Source organism: Manis javanica, chromosome 5, assembly GCF_040802235.1.
Source record: "Manis javanica isolate MJ-LG chromosome 5, MJ_LKY, whole genome shotgun sequence".
Classification (NCBI taxonomy): Eukaryota; Metazoa; Chordata; class Mammalia; order Pholidota; family Manidae; genus Manis; species Manis javanica.
This window is the reverse complement of record NC_133160.1, coordinates 83,331,557-83,352,402: the sequence shown is the minus strand read 5'-3', so window position 1 is coordinate 83,352,402 and position 20,846 is coordinate 83,331,557. Positions and strand designations below refer to the sequence as shown.

General features: G+C 37.6%; 1 protein-coding gene across 1 annotated transcript in view; it reads right to left on the bottom strand.

Moving 5' to 3' along the window:
- Positions 1–20,846, bottom strand: part of COL25A1 (collagen type XXV alpha 1 chain) — a 457,450-nt gene that overhangs the window by 121,336 nt on the left and 315,268 nt on the right. Inside the window, exons 8-9 of the mRNA XM_037020206.2 lie at positions 2,204–2,275; positions 1,359–1,466 (exon numbers count right to left, since the gene is read on the bottom strand). Of these exons, the coding sequence (XP_036876101.1) occupies positions 1,359–1,466; positions 2,204–2,275 (180 nt within the window). The remainder of the gene's footprint in view (positions 1–1,358; positions 1,467–2,203; positions 2,276–20,846) is intronic.

Here is a 20,846-nt window from a genome sequence, read left to right as displayed (position 1 = left end):
TGCCCAATAATCTGACTAATTTTGTACCACAAAGTGGTTTTAACTACTCTCCTTTGAGGGGACACTTGTATCTTTGTTGGCAAGCAGCAATCAACTGGAGAGCTTCCAATATCCCTCAAGCTTTCTCTCCTTTGGAGTGTCACCCCAAGGAAAGGTAAGACAGTAGAAGACAATTTTAGGATGAAACCACTACTTTGATGGTTCAGTGAAAGCAATGCAAACAACCAGCAAATCCTATGTGGAAAGTCAATTCCTCATTTCATATAACAAATTTACAGCACCTTTCAGAAAGGGAAATGTGGTTTGTAAGAAGGTTGTCTCAGAAAAGTTTTAAAGTACTCTACATTCTTACAAAGAGAATTAGTCTTTGAAAAAATGCACAAATGTATGGATATAAAATGAAATATACCAAAACATTAATGACTGGATGATTTTTAGTTTTACTTTTTTGGTTGTTTTTATTTCAAATTTTCTTTCTTTGGGGGTATTTTCCTTGTTTTGTTCTATGACAACACTAATGAAAATGAGTTAAGTTAAAGCAATACAGTAAACAAGTAATTTAATTGGCACTAAATCTGTATTTTGAATCCTAAAGTCACAATATAAATGGATTTTTTTTTTACCTTTTCCATGTATGTCTCTAAATTGCTGGGTTACCTCTGCCAAACCAAACCATTTATCTTGTGTCCTGAACTATTATGTTATTGACACTTGACCAATTTTAGTAACTAAGTACTTAGCAACTTTGTTCTTAGATCTAAGTATTGAGATCACCTTTAAGTCATTTCTATTAGGAAGCTTCAATACAAAAGACAAATGCTATTTGAACCATATCCATTGATGTTTTAACCATTAATTTTACTGCTTTATTAGCAATTTTTCTTTGGGGGGGTCAAGTTATTAACAGGGAGTTAAATACTGGAAATATTTATCTCCTTTATTTTCCATAAATCATAAGGAGCACTATTATCACTGCTATTGATCCTTTGGAAAATGTTATTAATCTCCCATCTAGTTCTTCAAGCTCATCTGCATTTAAACCAAAGGCACTGATGTACTCTGAGGCAGTCAGGACACAATACAGATCAGGAATCTCCAATCACAGACTTCTTGAGGCTTACCTGAAAACGAGTTTAGCTGTTGTCTGCGTCTCGTGGTTTGTGTGTGCTTCCCGTGGATTGAGCAGTAAAGCAGAATCCTGCTGACAATGCTCTCTCTGCTTGGGGACTCTCCTATCATCCCACTTTCTATGACCCACCCCATTCACTTGACCCCCTAACTCTCCAACTCCATCCCAATTCTAAGCCCTTAAAATGAAACAAAACCTGTGAGAACCATTGATCCAAAAAGCTACTCACGGGCACTCCTGGCATTCCACGGGGGCCATCTTTCCCTGTGTCCCCAGGAGGCCCTCTTGGGCCTGGAGGGCCTGGAGGGCCTGGAGGACCAGCCTGCCCTTGGTCACCCTACAATGGAGAAGGGAACAGACCAAAAGTAACCAAGCAAGATAAAAGACCCAGGTCTTCTTTTCAACACAATAACTCTGTATTATCTAATCCACATGTACACTATGGAAAGAACCAGAACAACCAGAAATGTGAAGCCTGCAGGCAATTTGCCTGCCAGCAGAGAGCAAATAAATATTCATGCTGCGTGAGCTGAGTAGATGCTATTAAAATCAAAGCAGCTCAGGAACCAATACATTCAGCTCTTGGAAATAGCGTGTATGTTATCACTGTATTCAGAGCTGGTATAAAACTTTTGCATAACTTTATCCATGACAATACTGCATCAGTTAATTCACCTTGTTTAATAAAATGGCTGCATTTGCACTTGGACAAATGTGTTCACTTTTTCATAACCTATAAATTTAAGCATACAGTGCTTTTTGTCAAACTGTATAATCATTTATAAGTTACCAAAGCTAATGGCCTCAGAAACCGGATCTATGACTAGATATAATTTAAGCCTTCTTTTTTTTCAATTAAGAAAAAACAGGCTCTCTATTCTTTTTAATTTTGGTACTTTCATCAACATTTCAAAAAAATGCAGCTCACTAAACATAATTTTGCCGCAGTACATTTCCAAGTAGATGCCCACCAACCCCACTCCCACTTGTGAGAGATAAATGGTTAAGGCCCAGTATGCAGAGTAATAACTGAATGTAAAGAAGAAAGCAGACTTGAGCAAGAATAAGCACTACCTTAATCAGGCGGCGTTTAATGAGCTGCTGATCAGCAGAGAGAAACCCATGATTGATTTTAGGAAACACCATCTGATCAGTCAGGTGAGGTCAAAGGTGAAGTTCAGAGATGAGAGAGTTGAAGAATAGACATCAGAAGGCCCCAAGAAAGAAATAAAGATATACACATTAGACTTATAATGACCATTCAACAAAACAGAACTGGTACTTGTGTCTGACATTAGACGCTCTAGCTCGTCTGGAAAGAAATACAGCCCTGGAACAGGATGGTTGGATCAGTTTTTTAGTTAGAAATGGGTCTCTTATGTGTCCCATCATTTTGCTGTGGGTGTTGGGCCTTTTGAATGTAGCACGTTAAAGAAGCAGGTAGGCTCCTGTCACCTGCAACCTGCACGTTAAGCAGAGAGTCCAGTGACAAAGTTCCAGTTCAATGTGTCAGGCTTGTCAACCAGCATAATGTGGCATGAACACGACTGTCATCTTATAAATGCCTGAAGTCCAGAGTATTTAGGGTTATTTAATTGACAGAAAAATATCACAGAGCATTGGGATGGATGCAAATTAAACCGAGGAGGTGTGGCACGGGCCTAGGTAGGTCCCTGCCTCTCCTCATTGTCTGCTCGACTTCAGTATCAATATCCTCCTCTCATTTTGCTCAGGATTCTCCTTCTTATATATTTGAGCTCACTAATGGACAGGAGGTCTCAAGAAGCCAGTAACTTGATGCATAAAACGAAAGAGAGCAACTGGCCCCGGCCACCTGCTCCGCCAATTCAGTGTCCTTGCTCACTCTTATGCTGACTGCAGGCCCTGACAGAGCAACTATGGGTGCCAACCACAAACCTTGACGGTGAGGATCTGATTACTGTGCAGAGCGGCCACTGTGGGGAAGCCTGGCAGACCCTACGGACACGGGACAGCACGAAAACAACACGACACAGAACGTCACACAGACATTCACTGATGGACAAACAAAACAAGCACGTACCTAATGCCACCCTGGCCCAGCTCTAAGTCTTACTGTGTCTGACACACTGTAAACAAAGTCAGACACACAAGGCAAGGCCCCCAGGAAAATAAGCCATTTTTGAAAGGGCATGGTCAGATTGAGAGCTCCTCGGAACTGCTGCTTGTGGCAGGTACACTGGGATCTGTGTATACACTTGGGACATTTCTGGAATCTCACACACAAAATGTTAGTACAAAATGGAGATAATTGCAGACACTGTTATGAAAACAAAACTGTAATTTCCTTCTATTGACATTCTGTTTACAACTCAGGATATACAATACGTGTATTAATTCTCTTTTGGACAACAGCGAACAGCAGTTTGCAATTAGATCAGGAGTATTCCTCAGAATAAACACAGTATGCCTCAAAAAATACAGTTTTACCACCTGCATATCAAAATTTCTCTTCTCTAATCAGATGATGAGTCTCAGGTCTTTCCTGTTGCAGGAATTCCCGCAGATCTGGTGGATGGAAACCTGTCTCTTGTAACGTGCGTAGTTCACATCAGGGGGATTTATGGTCACACTCCACAGTAATCACTCCTGTCACATAACTTTTCCAAAAGAACTTGACAGTTCACACAACCCCTTCAAGCAGAAAAGTGGCTTTGAATTCTTTAGCCAAGGAGAATGGGGGAGAGATGTTTTAGGGACCCATACATACTTCACTAACTTGCACTGACTTGTCCTCACAGGCCTTATTAATTGCAGGTGTGAGAGAAAAATTTTGCCTTTATTCTATTTATTTTCCAGCAACATGTGATACTGGAGCCTTTTATTTCATTTTTTTCTCCCACAAAGAACATGTTTATCATACAAAGAAAATTAAGTGACAACCACAGCAATCCACGGCCTTCAAGTTTCTGCAGGCTTCCTAGATGTTTGCTCCTTTCTGCCCTTTCCTGCCTTCCACCCAAAGCTAGTTTGAGGATATTTTTCGTCAAGGCCAGAAAATTTCTAGTTTGTTAATCTTACTAGTCTTGGTTTATTTATTTTCTCCCTTATTTCCCCTTTATTAGGGATATATTTTTCTTTTTAAGAGAGCCAATAAACTTATGTTTGTTCTAGGAAGACATCTCTTTAGCCCAAGCGTCTTCTAATTCTCATTCCTCTGGCACTGGAACTTCTCAGGAAACAAAGCAGAGGAAATCTTATTTGGCCAAATCCTTTCTGATAAAGCTATGAAGTGGCTAGGTAGTTTTGAAGTTACCTGTATCCTCTTTTTCTTCTCCCTAAGTAAACGACCTTTAAACACAGACTCTATACTTCAGAAATGCTACAAGTTGGAAAACAGATGTGTACAATTTGCTTTTGTTTTACTATGGAATATGAGTTTAAAATGTTATTAGATGGTAATGTGCCAGCATGTTTCCATCTGTGACTCATTAGCCCTATATTACACAGTCAGAATTTTATATATAAACCTCATATTTATGTAACAAAGAACAAAAACAGATACAAACAAGAAGTCTATGAGGGATCAGAATCTTGATTAGTGGCGATTAATCATAATGTCACTTTAAACGGGATTATCTAACAAAAATAATTTAAAATTAAAAGCTTTTAACAGCACACATGGTAGGCCTTACAAGTATTTTGAAATCTGAATGTATAAATAAGTCACTTCTTGTACTCATATCTGAGCATGACCAGCTTGCTGTCTGATCATATTTTCTAAATGCTCACCAAAAAAATGCATTACATTTTATAACTTATTAGTTTGGTTTCCACTGTTAACAAGATCTAAAGAGGGAAGTGAACAGGTAATTCTTACCTCAGACAGATCCTTTTCTTCAAAAAGAAAACCACTATTTGAGGAAGCTGGCTTTATAGTCCTCAATCATCTTAACTGTGGACATAGTACCAATTAGGTACTTAGAGCTACATTTTAGAGATTTCATTAGTGAGCTAGGCAAAAGGACCTCAGGAGCTTACATGTAGCAAAGTAGAAGGGAAACATAATAGAAGAATTCTCTTAAATGCTCCCAAAGATCTCATGGCTTGGGATGCACTAGCCTAGGACCTTGTGTTTTTCAAATTGGTCTAATGTTTGAAGGTACCTGCTAGTGTCCTGGGGGAGTGTTTAAAGGCAATAATAAATATGGCATATCTTCCTGAAGAATCAATTTTAATTAGTGGTTAAGAATTTGAAACATTTTTATGTAAAGTAAGCATTGTCATATTGCAGCATTGAATGCAAACTCTGCACAAATTTTTTAAAATTCTACCATTTGATGGTGGTAGAGAATTTCATTTCACAGGGGACACAGGTGGACACTGAACTGACTCTCCCCTTCCTGCAGGAAGTCTTTGGAGGATAAGTTTGAAAAACAGGTGCTGAATACTGATCTGTAGGTCATGGCCTTGCATGGCCATAACTGTTAGGCTTCCCTAGCTGTTCATGCAGGGAACACACTTTTTTATTAATGATACCATTTCCCCACAGTATCATTAGTCATTAGAGTCTAAATAAGTGGAATGGACATATTTCACTTGGTTTAACATCTTGGAAAACTTGCCTGGTACACAGATGGTTTGAGTGGGTGTGGAAAAAAAATGTGTCTCCAGAAAAACATGGAGAAAGAGTCCAGGGTTAAGCTGAAATACTGAAATAATTTGTACAATTTTCACTCCTAAATATTTTGAATTCTTAAGAAACTGGATGAGCAAAAGTGTAAAACTACATTATACAACCCATTTTCTTCCTGAGCACATATGTAGACAACTTCATGAACCTTCCTAATATTCTGTGAAGTAGGTAACATCTCAGGACCAGTGTTTTGACACCATCATAGGAAGGTTTATGTCCCTTCATTGCCTCCTAAAAAGGAAGATGTAAGTGTTCCCTTAAGAGATGTTGAATGAATAAATATATCATAAGCAATGCTTCTAACTACATAGAAGCCATAAATTCAAGATGCTATTGTCATTTTTATTGTGTATTCAGTAATAAGTGTTATATGATTACATTATAGTGAAAAAATTTTGTTTTCTATTTGTTTTCTATATTCTTACTGAATAATAAGACAGTGATAGAGCCAGAAATTTCATCCAGAACTTCTAATTCCAGACTTTGTCATCAAGCAATCTATGTCTTTATAACTTCTCTCTACTTCTTTTCTAGTTTCTAGTTTAAATATTAGAAACTAGCATTCAACAATATTCAGGAAGCATTTATTTGGTGCCTTCCATGCAGCATTTACTCTGTTAGGTCCTGGAGCTTGAATGGTGAGCACGACCCAAGCATACAGGGTTTAATGTCTGGGGAGAAATAGGGAAAATGAGCAGGCAGTAATCATATGGAATGATAACCATTATGATGGATAAGCAGAGGAGCTACAAAGGAAATAAACGTGTACCTACTGCCAGATTTGAGAAGTCATGGGAGAACTGCCCAAGACAGGTGAATGAGGGGAGGGGAGGGGAATTTGCACGGCAAGAGGAAAACCAAAGACAGAGACCACTTAGGAAAATGTTACAGTCGTCTAGTTGAGGGACCGTGTCTTAAAACTAAAGGAGGGACAAATTTACAGTTCTGAGTGATATTAAGGAGGGGGGATTTTCAGGACTTGTAGCTTGACTGAGAACCTGGAGGAGAAAGAGGAGCCGAGAGTGTTGCTGGGGCTTTAGCTTGAGCAGTGGAGGAGCATAGAGGGCAAGCTGGAAGAGAGGGGCTTTCCGGGGCAGGTAGGGGGTTCTGGATGAAAAAGTCAGGTAGGGACTTGCTGAATTTGAGGTGTCTATGGACACCCAAGGAGCAGCAGATGGATATGCATAAAAATAGTTTGGAGAGAGGGGGCACTCACAAATCATAGGGCTGCCCAAAGTCATCTAGGGGAGCTGTTGAGAGAGCAGACCTAGGACAGAGCCTTTGGAAAGACTTTGGTTTAAGGAATGAGCAGAGGAAGGGGCAACTACAAAGAGAAATAATGGAAAGTGGCTGTCAATGCAGAAGGGAGGCGAGCTCACCTCACAAAAGTTCTCTTCAGGCAAATGACTCAAAATGACTACTAATGAAAACCATGTCACCAGCTGTGCTGCATAAATGCACATAAACTGAATTGAGCATCTACTGATTCCTCCATCACTCTTGCACTTACAGGTAATCTGGAGGCTAACAACTGCCAGTGTCCTTAACCATGGATGCTCACTGATATGCACAAAGGAGGTTGTAGAGGGACAGAAGACAAAGAAAAGCAATTATTTTAATTATAAGACAGTCAAGGGACCCCAACAGCAAATCTTTATTGGAAGAAAAAAATATCTGGTATGCTCAGAAATGAAAATCCCTGCATTTCCTCATAATGTAACTGTGTCACGATTCTGTTTGCCCCAAATATATCATGCATTACAATGGGTATGTGTACAGCATAAATAAAGGTGAATATTCCTAGAAATTGTTAAGATGATTTCTAGCTAAGAGAGACCAGATGGGGAAATGTTGTAATAGAATGCAAAATTATTTAGGTAAAAGAGTAACTTTAGTTTAACAGCAGGTACTATTAAAAGGTGAAATAAGGGAGAGAAAAGAAATTAAGAGAAAGAAATTTGCTGCTAAATTATTCCGTGTTGTAGTAGATGGTATATATATATATATATATATAATCTGTCCAAATAGAAAAATCAATCAGGAAGCTAAATAGCTACAGTAATTCTTTGAACAACCAATAATTTGAACACCGGGGCCTGTGAAAATCAGAATTTATAACTGACTGAAAAAGATGGCCTTATGGAAGTATTAATTAGAGGAAGGACTAGCTTTCTGTAGTTGAAATATATTGGCTCAAAAAGTTATTTTCTATTTTTTATAGGTACTCTAAGTTCCATTCTATTGTGTTCGCTCATAAATGTTATTTATCTTTAAAAAACATAAATAAGAATTTACAAATTATTTAGAAGAGAAGGAGACTAACGCAATTTCTACATTGATAAATGTCATGAAATACTGTAGCTACTAAAATCCTAAGTAAAGACAAACTGCCAAAGATCCATGAATAAGTAAAGAGATGGCAGAGAAACTTCAACACTGGCAAGTGCAAAGGATAAGAAAAAATGCCTAAAATACACATACTGAAAAAGGCTCTATTTTTATACATGATGTAATAGAGGATTCCCTGGATGGTTGTAGTGCTTCCTAAAGAAAAGCTAAGAAAGGACAACAGAAGATGAGACCCCATGAAAATAGCAGGCCTCCTGAAGAAGCATTGTACTGCCCTGAGGGAACCAGAGAACTGTAGACACAGGACACGGGGGAGAACACAGAAACAGCTTCATAAGTCAGGAGACTGCACAAAAATACTGCTCTCATTGAATCAGAACTCTTCTAAGTGGACATCAAGAGAACATTCCTGTCTTAGGGTGTCTTAATAATAATAAAGATAATAAATGATGATGATCGTGGTAATGATAGTAGTTATTCATATGATACATACTATATGTCAGGTATTATTCTTAGTACTTTACAAATATTAACTCTTTTAATCCTCACAAAAACAATTTGACAGATGAAGAATTTGAGGCATGAAGTGGTTAAGGGTTTTGCCCACCTAACTGTAAGTAGCAGAGCCAAGATTCACACCCTGGCCACCTGTTCCAAAGTCTACGCTCTTAGCCATTATACTTTCCACAAATCCTTCACTGACTCTGAATTTTATTCCCAGATATTTATTCACTCATCAAGAAGAATTTAATAAGATGCTACCATAAACAAGGCAATATTTGGACATTGAGATTAGAAAGCCTTCTCCCTCACTTCATGGAGCTTAGAGTATAATCAAGAAAGGTAGACATTAAACAAGCAATTACAAATGTGGCTGGGATCTCTTTTGATATATTTAGCTATGCTCTTTTTCCCTTAAATTTCCCCATTTCCTTTGCCCCTCAATCAAATTCTTAGTTGGTTATCTGCTATTGCCTCAGGAAAGGTAGGAGGAGGTAGGGTGGATAACAAAACTTGTCTACCCGCAGTTCTAGAAACCAAAAACATCTAGGAAGATGCTCCCCCAAAATGGAAGGGAGGAAAGAGATCTGTGGTCCCCGAGAGTAGAGAGGGCCTAAGCCCTACTTCCCAGCAGCACTTCTAGGATGTCAGCGATTCCTCAAAGGAAAATGGCCAAGTGACATGTCTAGATGCTCGGGACCACAGGCAGCCCTGCAAAAGATTCCCCATCTGAAGCATGGCACAGATATAGCAGAAAGTCTCCAAAGTCCCATACATACAGCAATAACAAACTGAATATGAAAGGCCATGCAGGTCAGCCAAGCCACACTTTCTACTCAGCAGCAAACCATTAGTTTGATGGTCAAAGATCAGATGCCTCTCAATTCTCGCTTCTAAACCTTTTGCTACTGTAGGACCCCAGAACTGTGAAGCAGGCCAAAAGGAAGAGGAAAGTGTGGTGATCCTATGAAGACCAAGGCTGGTTTTTTCTGTCAGCTCAAAGGAATGGAAGATAAGATTCAGAGTCAGATCGCTATAGAAAGTTGTCCTATTTCTTACCTCAGGTTTTGAATCAAGAATCATATCCCAAAAGCAATTATCATGACTTTTAACAAAAAAAAAGCTATGGGAGTGCACAGATGGGGGTCTCAGCCAGGAGAGCGAGTCAGGGAGGACATCCCCAAGGAAGTGATATTGAAGTTGAGACCTGCAGAATGGAGTAGTCTGACAGACCGCTGGTGCCTGGCCTCTCTCAAAGGGCACTGCCACCCTTCATTCCTGATGGTATCATCAAGATGAATACTGGAACCAAGAATAAAATATGTTCCTTTTCCAAAGAATATTGAACCTACACTTGGAATACAAAGATCAGGTCTTGTTCTAGGCACTCCGTTGAGACCTAGACTCCTTTCTCTGTTTGGGGAGGGTTAGAGTAAGGGCAAGGGTAAGGATTACGGGGTATATGATTCCTGCGGGAGGTCAGATCCATGAGCTTAAAAGAGAGATGAATGAAAACATTCTACCCCTTCTATATCAAATGTCCCTTATGTATGTTACCTGCCAAGCACAGTGAAAGAAGCAGTGGGGACTTAAACCCAGTGAGGAGGGGTCGGTATCCCATGAACATCAATTCAAATGGAAAATATGCTAAATTAGGGCTGGAACTAAAGGAGCAGGCAGTACACTACCTAGGCACATTCAGACTGAGGAATGGAGTCAGGCTTCTGCAAAGGCAGGACTGGAGACAGGTGAGGAAGGATGCCTAGGGCGATGGTGTATGAGGTCGGGTGTGGACTCAGGGCTTCTGGAAGAAGGTATTCCGGTCTGAAGCACAGTGAGCAAAGAGGAGGAAGGTATACTCAAGCATTGCTGGTTAACTGAGTTTAGATGGGGTGAAGCACATCTTAGGGAAGAGCCTGGAAAAGTTGCTAAGACATAGATGTAGGAGGTCTTCAGAGAAGCTTGAAGGCGAAGTAGTGGGAAGCTCTAAAGATGCTTACATAACGAAGACTTCTGTGGATTTGAGGAAGACAATCCTGGTAAAACTGTGAATAGATTAAAAATTTCAAGATACAGTCTATGATCTCTTATCTGCGATTCCAAAATCCAAAGTCCCTGAAAATAAAATATTTCGTTGTAAGTTTAACTGAAGGTTTTTCTAAGTTTTCAGTAAATTCATTTGGTGGCAAAAACTTACTTGAACAGATATGAGGACATCTGTGGTCACTAATAATCCTTAGTGTGAACATGTATGCGTTTCACTGCAGAAATGGATGGTTTGATTACAGGGTGTCTCAGGCAGTAAGGGTGTCAGACAGTATGTGGTGTATGAGCAATATTAACTTTCTAATGCCTAAAAACTCTAGATTCTGAAACACATTTGACTCTGATTGCTTTAGGAAAAGATTGTGAGCTTGTTCTAAGTTGATGATAAAGATCTTTTTAGCAGAATTGAAGCTTATAAGAAGAGTAGTAAGTTTTGAAGTTAAGGCAATGAATTTAGTTTTGAACAATTACACTTGTTAATAAAGGCTAGTCTGGTTAATGCCCTGTCTAAATAAACAGAAATCTCAATTATGTATCAAAATTTGTACTAGTTAATAGTAATTAAAAATAAATTTACTTATACGATTTCAATTTTATATATTAATCAGAACCAGCCTTAACAATTATTAGTAGTATACATCTTTTAATTGCTTTAAGAATAAATAAGCACATTATAATTAGCATTTATCTTTTGCAAGTAAATGTAAAAAAAGACCTGTGAAAACTTTGTTCTTTTAGGAAATTAAAAAAACAACCTTCCAGAAGTCTTATTGAGAACATCCAATTTGATTACCAAACACTGAATAATAATTTGCTTAACAACTTCCCCACCTTAAAAAGAAAAAAAGCAAAAAGAAGCTTTAATTCCACCTCATCTGAATTTCATGCAATTTGCATTTGAAATAAAAATTGTGAATTATGGAGCCCAACCTGAGAATCTTTTAATCCTCAAGGAATCTAAGATGCTATAGTATCATGGTAGTGTACAATACAATAATATTTTGCACCTACAGTTCTACAAAACCAGGAGTGCTCTCTAGCTGAGGTTCCCAGTTCAAGGGCTTGCCTCAACTTAAGGGCTTGCCTCAACTTGAATACACCTTACCCATTTTCTCAAAGGAAACAGTCTACATCTGAGCCAAGAGGCACAGCATGGATCAGTAAGGAACAGTTCCAAGAAAATAGGGGATTCATTAGCTGACAGGGCATCTTATACTGAAGGGAAAATAGAAAATATGCATTTGTTCAGCAGTCTGTGAGAAAAATTCAACTTTTTTGCATTCTTCTGGGAGAAAAAGTAGAAGTGTCCTGTTGTTTCCTAGAAACTCTATTTAGTGTCTGGCTTATTGGGTATTTGCTAAACTTCTTTTCTATGTTAGTAGATCAAGTTGGCTCTAAAGTTCCTTGGGATGTAATCCCTGGACAGTGACCTCTTTTCTTCTCACAGAAGAGGTAGATGGCTGGAAGCCAGCCTCTGAAAGGGCTGGTGAGAATCCCACGGGCTCAGCTCTAACGGGTGGACAGTTATCTTTGTGTATCCTACTCTACCTCTGAAGTTCACCCTCCCCCATAAATAAGCTGAGTCCTCAGAACATGCTGGGGAGCCTCCTGGAATAATGGAACACTTCAAATATGATCCTAGCAACAAAAGGATAAAAAAGTACTTGGAAGAGCTCACGGGAGAGTAACGTTACTTGGAGTAATACTATTCCTGGTACCTTCCTCCACCAGGTAACTGCTCCTATTCTCTGATAGCTTCCTTGAGTCCACATCCCACATTTTTAGTGTCTCCCTAGGGTCTGTTCTAGGTAAAATTCTCAGTGGCTTGAAAGTGTCCCCAAAATGTGCATGCTTCCGGGCAGGACTGAAATACCGACTGCAATTTAGGATAAGCTTGACTGCCCTATAATTATCTTTATATTTGATGTCACTGGTGCACAAGGAGTCAACTCAAATGACTATAAGGACCCGGTAGGTAACATGAAGAAGAGAGCCAGTTTAAGATAAAAGCGGGGAGACTTGGTGGAAAAGGAGCCATGGTGGGGCTATAAGGTAACCTGAATTTGCCTCTGGGGAAAGCTGCCCTGGTCTGCCACATCTCCACGGGCTTCAGGAGAGGCCGGACATGTAGGTTTTTGGGTTTTTTTTAGTTTTATGAATGCTCCAGATTTTAAATATCTGTTACCAATTCAAATTTAACACATTTTACAGTCCACAAAAATACATTTGAGGGGAGGATTTAGCTCACTGACAACCAGTAAAAAAATCTACTGATCTGGTGTTTTTGAATGTTGAATTCAAGACATATGTAGACGGGCTTTGCTTCAAAGAGGAAACAGTAACAGCCCACTGAAGCAAGTTTATCTTGTTGTATCAACATTTGAAGAAAGGGTTGTGAGGTTTCGTTGCCTCAATCCCATGCTGTAATTCGGAACACTGGTTCTTAGATCATAAAAACCTCGGAGTCTCGTTGTCATACAGGACTCCAGGAGGACACACAGAACCAGGTGTGCTTCCCTTCAGGAATGGAGGAGTCGTGCCCCACAGTGCTGGGTCCTTGTGTGGGGGGGGTGCCCACAATCTGAGCTCCTCGCAAGAGAGATATTGTGATCTATGTGAGAGTTAGGGTTTCTCTGGAGGTCTCGGAACAGAATTCCCTGACTCCTGTGGAATGAAATCCAAACTTTATCATGACAGGGATATTAGGAACCCTATAAACTTGCTACTTTTTGGGCTTAATTTCCTGGCTATGGTTGATGATTAAGTTATTTAATGAAATGTAGTACATTTTAAATATTAAGTTGTAACATGCTATAATGTTTATTATATTTAATTTCTAAAAGTGACATTTATTCAAATATGCAATTTACTTGAAAGAATTACACTGATAATAATCAAACTTTTTTTTAACCTCAAATTTCCTTTTATACCTCCCAGTTTCAAATATTTAGATGGTAATAAGCTGACCAAAAACAGTTAAAAGGAAAGATTAACTTGGTGAGTTACTGAAAATGAGGGCTCAAAATAAGCTGTAGCTACAATTTCTGATGTGGTCAGTTCTCTCTTTACTTAAATACACTTAATATTCTGTTTATCAAAGGACTTGTCACATATAACAGAAGCAAGATTTTTCATTCCTGTAATTACAAGAATTAATTCAAAGTACAACATGATCTCTTAATTTAGTAAACACTAAATGAAATGTTTGCCTATTTACCAGTAAAATAATAGAGAAAAAACAACCATAAATAACTATTGTCTGTTTGAACAAACGAAGTGATGGGATTAAATGTAAGTAAGACCAAGGGAAAAAATATTCCTCTGATGTTGTAAATGATCTAAAAGCAATGGTCTAGTTTGCAAAATACAAACATATTTCACAGGTCTTATTTTTTCATCAGTGCATCTCCAATTTCAGCACCCATAAGGAACAAAGTTTATGTTTTAAAACCCATGTGGTATCTGGTTTAGTCAGATAAGTAACCAGTTCTACCACCTCATCAGCTGCAACTTTTATGATTCCCATATGCGGCTAAAAAAATTACAAGATGTATGTTTATCATATCATTATTGAAACTAAAGTTACTTATTTACACATAAGGTACTGTCAGTTCTTTCTCCTTGTGTGATATGAGATATTAGCAATTATGGAACACAAAACTGAGGAAGAAAAATTTATCCTTTTCCAGGTCTGGGATGAAGCTTCATAACATTACATACGGCTGCAGTGAAGCTTCATAAACATTAACAGTATAATTTCCCATGTTTCTTGACTTATAAAATGTTTGGGGAAATTATTAAATGTTTGGGAAATGGCATGAAAAAAACGTGACTAAAAAAATATATTTTCAAAGGAACTGCCAGGGTCAACTTTTGCACAAAGCATCATTACCCAACTTGTGAATTATTAAGCTCTTAATTTCCCTTCCACTCTCCTATTCTTCATAGGATTTCCTTTGTTATGACAATCATACTTAGATGTAAAGAAGGAAAGGAAAAGGAATGAAAGTCAAGCTAAGAATTAATATTGGAGATAGCATGGGACATTAGGGTATATGTTAGAAACACTAAGGCCCCACTGAGTTTGGGAGATAATACTAAGGGCAAGAAAAGTATTTTCAGTTAGAATCAGAAAAAGAATAATGAAAGTATAGTTCTTTTTCTTCTGTTCAGTCAACTGAGAGTAAAATATTAATAGTTGATAGAAAGCAAGAGTAGCCAGTTCCTCTTTAGCTTCTAATTCCCTGTTAAACAGGAAAAAAAAAAAAGATATTTGGATAAAAACTGGCAAGAATATTGGTAGTATAAAGTGCCAAGAAAATGAAGAACTCTTAGCAAAAACTTTGGGAATCTAATTAGTCTAAAGAAATCCCTCTCAAAATGCTGAGCATTTGCCAAAAAATTGTCAGACCATTCACATCATTTTTCAGGAACTGTGGATAAAATAGAAGAAAAAATAAGGAAGACAAATTTTGCAAAATATTGACAGACAGGTAAAATTCTATTGACTTAAGTCAAAACTAGAATAGATTACTAAAAGGATTGTTGGAGGTTTTTGCAAAAAAAAAAAGGTTCACTTTAAAAATACTATCTTCATTTCCTTTTTATAAGGGTTATTATAGATGGATATACACATATAACCAGATGACAGCAAGAGATACATCAAGGCTTCTTATATTATCCTTAGATACTGAACTGAAAACCAATATAGTGGATTTATAACTGACTCAGCAGATCTACAGAGGCAATCTACTTAACTAGTCACGTTCTCAGTAGTTCACGTTCTCAGTCCTGATCCATTCAACATCTGTATCAGAGATTCAATTAGCCTTCTCAAACTTAGGGTCTGGGAATGATTTTTCTCTGTCTGTGTTTCTCTACCTAAATCTCAAATCTCCAGAAAATGGGTCATCAGAAGAGATGTACTGTTGCTGTACGGCAGAATCAGACTCTAGAAAGGATTGCAACAGGAAAGAGTGTGCCAAGCACATGGGAATAAAGATAATGAACAGTGTTTGGATCCGATAAACCAGCTATATGTAGAAGACACAATCGAGGAGCTAATGGTTAGTGAGGAAAAGAAGACTTTAGAATTTAAACTTCTAATAAGCTTACACATCAATATATGATAGGACTGCCAGTGTTGTTTAAAGTCAATCTAATTCCAGGCTGTTAACATAAACAGAAACATAAGCAGGTAGTGTAGTCTAGGCTATGCCTGAACTAGTATGTTTAATTCGGGGGCTTTACCCTTTAAGGGGAATATGGGCAAGAACATATGAAGAGAACACCCAGGATAGTAAGAAAACACAAAACTGTCATGTGAGAAACAGATGAAGGAGCTGGGGTTAAAGCAGAAGATGAGATGGGATATAAGAGCTACTTTAAATAGGCTCAGAACTGCATGTAACACATAACCACCTCCACCACCACAAGGCAGATTCAGGCTTATGTGGACCCTTTACTTGTTGAGGGATATAGTGGACGAGGGGTTGGACTACAAGGGTTTTGGGGTTCATTCTAACCTTGAACTTCATCAGTGTTTCTATAAAATCACTGAATGATTGTCACGTGGAAGAGGCATTAGTTTAGAAAGCAAAACTAAAACTAAAGATAAAGGAAATAGAGAACAGCAGATACTGATCCAAAAGAAGGCGATAAATCTTTGTTGAATGAATGACTAATTAGTTTGTAATATTTAGAGCTGTCTGTAATTATTAGTCTGCTTTGTATGAGAGTGAACTCCTTGCCATCAGAGGTGTTTGAATAAAACTCAAGAACCATGAGCTTGGGATGTCCTATGTGAGTTTTAGGCAACAGTCTGGCTATGAAATGGGTTTATTTTGCAGTTACACGAGAATATATGATAGATCAGCAAGTGAGTTCTCCTACCCATATTATCTTCCCCCTCACTGCCATTTTAAAACAGAACAATCAAGATTTATTCTAGAAGCCCATTGCCCTAAGATTTATAATTTTCACAAAAAGCCAATTTTAGATCCTATATTACCCAACAGTTGAGAACACTGTAAGAAAAAAATATTTCAAACATATGCAACTCATTCCATAAGAGGAAATACAATCTATAGGATCCTTTTAAAACCACCTTTTTAAAAATCGTTTGTATCACACCCTTAGATCCTGTATTTGTTGCACTCAGAGAAATCAGGTTTTAATTCATTTTTATATCATGGAGGACACAGAGGGAAAAAAGGATCAAATTAGAGTAATCTGAATTGTTTTTTTTCCTTAAGATTTGTCAGTATAGCTAAAAAAGGAAATTCCAAACAATTTATAAAATTGTTTTTTATTGGTGCTACATCAGGGCAATTTTGGTAGGAATATTTATAAGGGGAGCTGTTTCCAGCAACAAACCCCAGAAAATATATATAGTACCTTCAAAGATAAATGTTTCTAGAAGTATACTGACACGTATTATAAGGAAATTATTTGGATTTGACAAAAAAAAACATATGCAACTAAATTTATATTATGATTATAAATATCTATGAACTTCACCTACAACCTATGTAGGTGTCTAAGCTATATCAACTTATGGAATAAACCAACATACATACTTTTAAGAAAAACCTAGGGGAAATTCTGAAATTTGGGGTCACATTTTTCTCCCAAAGGAGTGACTCTGAAGTGCAAGTCTTTAAGTCTGGATTATTTTTTATTTTAAGCATACGAAACTAAAGGACTAAAATTTACTTTTAAAATATTATTTGCATGTTATTTAATTACTATTCTGTATTATACAACTGAGTAACTTTAAAATATTTCTCTTACTCTACAATTCATATTTCAACATGATTTAAAATTCTTAAAGATAGCATAAATTATACTGGCATCTTGATTTTAAAAAACTACCATGTTTCAACTAATACAAATTTTAACCTTTTAACAGAATTGGTATGGTAGTAAAAAAAATTCTATAGTACCATAGACTGATAATCACCAATGTAAGAAGAATTCTAATTTAAAAACAAGGGGTATATAAATTAAATTAGAGGCAATAATGCAACCTTCTTTCAAGAAAATAAACGACCTGACATCAGTTGTTTTGTTGCCTGAGTGTCTGCACATTTTGATGGACTTTGTTATAGTAATATCAAAAGCAAAATCATTTTAATATCTAATTCAGGTATTGCAACTCTGGTGCCAATAGGTACAGTGTTCATACGTAATTAAATGAAGTGGGCTGGGTGTCACTGTGCACAATGCAGAAGGCATGCTCCATTGAAAGCAGCTAGAGTCTGTTCAGCTTCAGCCAGCTGCTATTACAAAGGAATGTGCACCCAATGGTGCCAGACCTTCCCATTTTCCAAGAGGAATAAAAAATAAGATTTATATGAAATTGTCCTATATCAAAATGTTAGCAACTAATTTGGGAAAACCAAATAAAATTTATCTCCTCTCAGAATCTGGCCCATAGCTACTAGTTCGTAGCCTCTAAGCTGCCTCATGAGAATCATCAGTTCAAAACACAGAGGGAAGATTGCACATAATAGTGTATATATTTGAAAAATAAGGAAAAATAAAGACATTGAACTTTTTTTCCCCTGCTACACCAAGGCTTTTACTCACTACCCTAAAAAGAAATCCCATATATTTTGCAACAGTTTCTCAAGCTACAACTCAGTTGGCACATGCCATTTCATTTGACACATTCTAAAAATCTTGAATTATTGTAATAGTTACCATATAAAATTCTGTGTAGGTACCATGACTCAAACTTTGCATTCTTCTCTGACACATTTTATTAGAAAGACAGGGCTCCAAAGTCAAAATAATACCACAGACCAGGATAGAGTTACAGCATTAACATTCAGCATTGTACTGGTGACATAGCAAGCTTTCTCCATTTCGATTTTGACTTTTCTGCCTAAAAGTGTAAAATGAAGGGTGAAGTTGTAAATCTCTACATTAATTTTCTGAACAAATCCAAAATGTCTAATAGATCTCCAGATATTCCCTTCTTCCTGTAACTCCTCAGAATTAATTTCCTTTTACAATATTATTAAATAATTGTGGATGACTACTAAACAAAAGTTTGTAAGACCAAAAAGGAATTTTGTACTAAGCAAGAAAGGTAACAAAAATGGCTTTGTAAAGAATGGCTTTATAATGTTATATTCTAGAATGTCCTAAAATTGAAGATTCCTTCACCAACTTCACTTTATTGAAGTAGAAATAGTGTATGTTTATCTATGCCAGAAAATGAAAGTCTTGTGTGTATGGGGTGAAGTTCTTAAAATACAGTAGTTATCTACTTGGCAGAGGAAGAATAACATATTATTACCAGCTAAAATTTTCATTACTATTGTTTTCATCATCAAAATTATAGTGATTGTCCTATCAATTATAAATTCTTTAAACAACAAGACATAATATCAAAGAAATGTAAAAACAATTAATAAAAATAGTTAAATTGTAGCTGGTGGCTTTTGGCTTTTTGTGGATAATAGCCATGCTATTATCACAAAATAATGGATTCTAATTCTCAAAGCAACTGATGAAACCATACAAATGGTTTATAATTGTTCCAATGTTTACCTTCTCAAAAAACAGTTCAGTAGGATAAAATGAATTGAGAGTAAGGAACAAGCAAGGCTGAAATTTTACAAAGAGCTGCTCTAACTCATGTTAAATGATTGAATGTGTTAAGAGTTCCTTCCATATCAAAAAGTTTACATCCCTAAAATAAAAGCCTGGTGCTTCCATTCTAGAAACTTCTGTTAACACTAAGACATATAAAAATAAGATACCTAAGAAACGGCAACTGAGTTCTTAACTAGAACTGTTACTGTGATTATTTCCATCTAACTTTGTGATCATTGAGAATGGTTTGCTAGGAGGCTAAGACATCAAGAAGAAAAATTAATAATTAAATTATTAAAAGTTACTTTAGATTCTCTTTTAACAATTCTCTAATGCCACAATGAATAGAAAGATGCTTTTTTAAACAGCTGAAGAAGATACATCAAAAAAAATTCAGGCTGGATTAAAGATGGTGGTGTGAGAGGAGAGACAGAGGCTTCCTCCTAAAACTGGATACAATTAGAAAATATAGTTGGAACAACTAATCCTGAAAGAGCAACAGGAAAGAGGACTGCGCCAGACTGCACACACCTGGAGAAAAGAGTAGACCACAGTGAACAGGGTAACATACCAGAGCTGTGGCTCCGAGGGACCCGAGCCCCTCCCCCACCTCAGCTCACCAGTGGGAGGAAGACAAATGGAGCAGGGAGGGAGTGGAAGGCTTGGGACTGATGAATACCTAGCTCTGGAGATCTGTGCTGGGAGCACAAACCTACATTTCATGGTGCTTTCATCATACTCTTCTGATTACGGGGTTGGAAAGCTGGGACAGGCAGAGTTCCTGGGGAGACTGGGATTCCGGCTGCTTGTGGAAAGCAGGGATCCATATCCGGCTGCTCTGGGACAAAAGCTTATACCTGTGTGCTCCGCCCACTGGCTCAGGCAGTGGAGACAGGCACAGCAACTGGGAAGTGGGGAATAGCTCTTTCCTCCCCCCTGGCACCAATACTGCTCCCTTGCGACCCCCAACATTGCTTCAGGGGCTGAGCAGCTCCAGAATAGAACTTCTGGACACTAGAGTGTGCCATATACAAATATGAAACACCAAAGAAACCTCGTCCACAGTAAAATTGTTAATACAACTCCCGAGAAAGATTTAAATGATATGGACCTTGTGACTCATCCTGAAAGGGAGTTCAAAATAAAAATAATTAACATGTTCATGGAGGTATAGAAAACATCCAAGAACTCAGGAATGAATTCAGGTCGGAGATCCAATCGTTGAAGAGCACAATGGAGGGTATTAAAAGCAGGTTGGATATGGTGGAGGAGACAATAAATGAAATAGAAACTAGAGGAGAGGAATACAAAGAAGCTGAGACACAGAGAGAAAAAAGGATCTCTAAGAATGAAAGAATGTTGAGAGAACTATGTGAGCAATCCAAACGGAACAATATTAGCATTATAGGGATACCAGAAGAAGAGAGAGAGAAAGGAATAGAAAGTGTCTTTGAAGAGGTAGTTGCTGATAACTTCCCCAATCTGGGGAAGGAAATACTCTCTCAGGCCATGGAGATCCACAGATCCCCCTACACAAGGGAC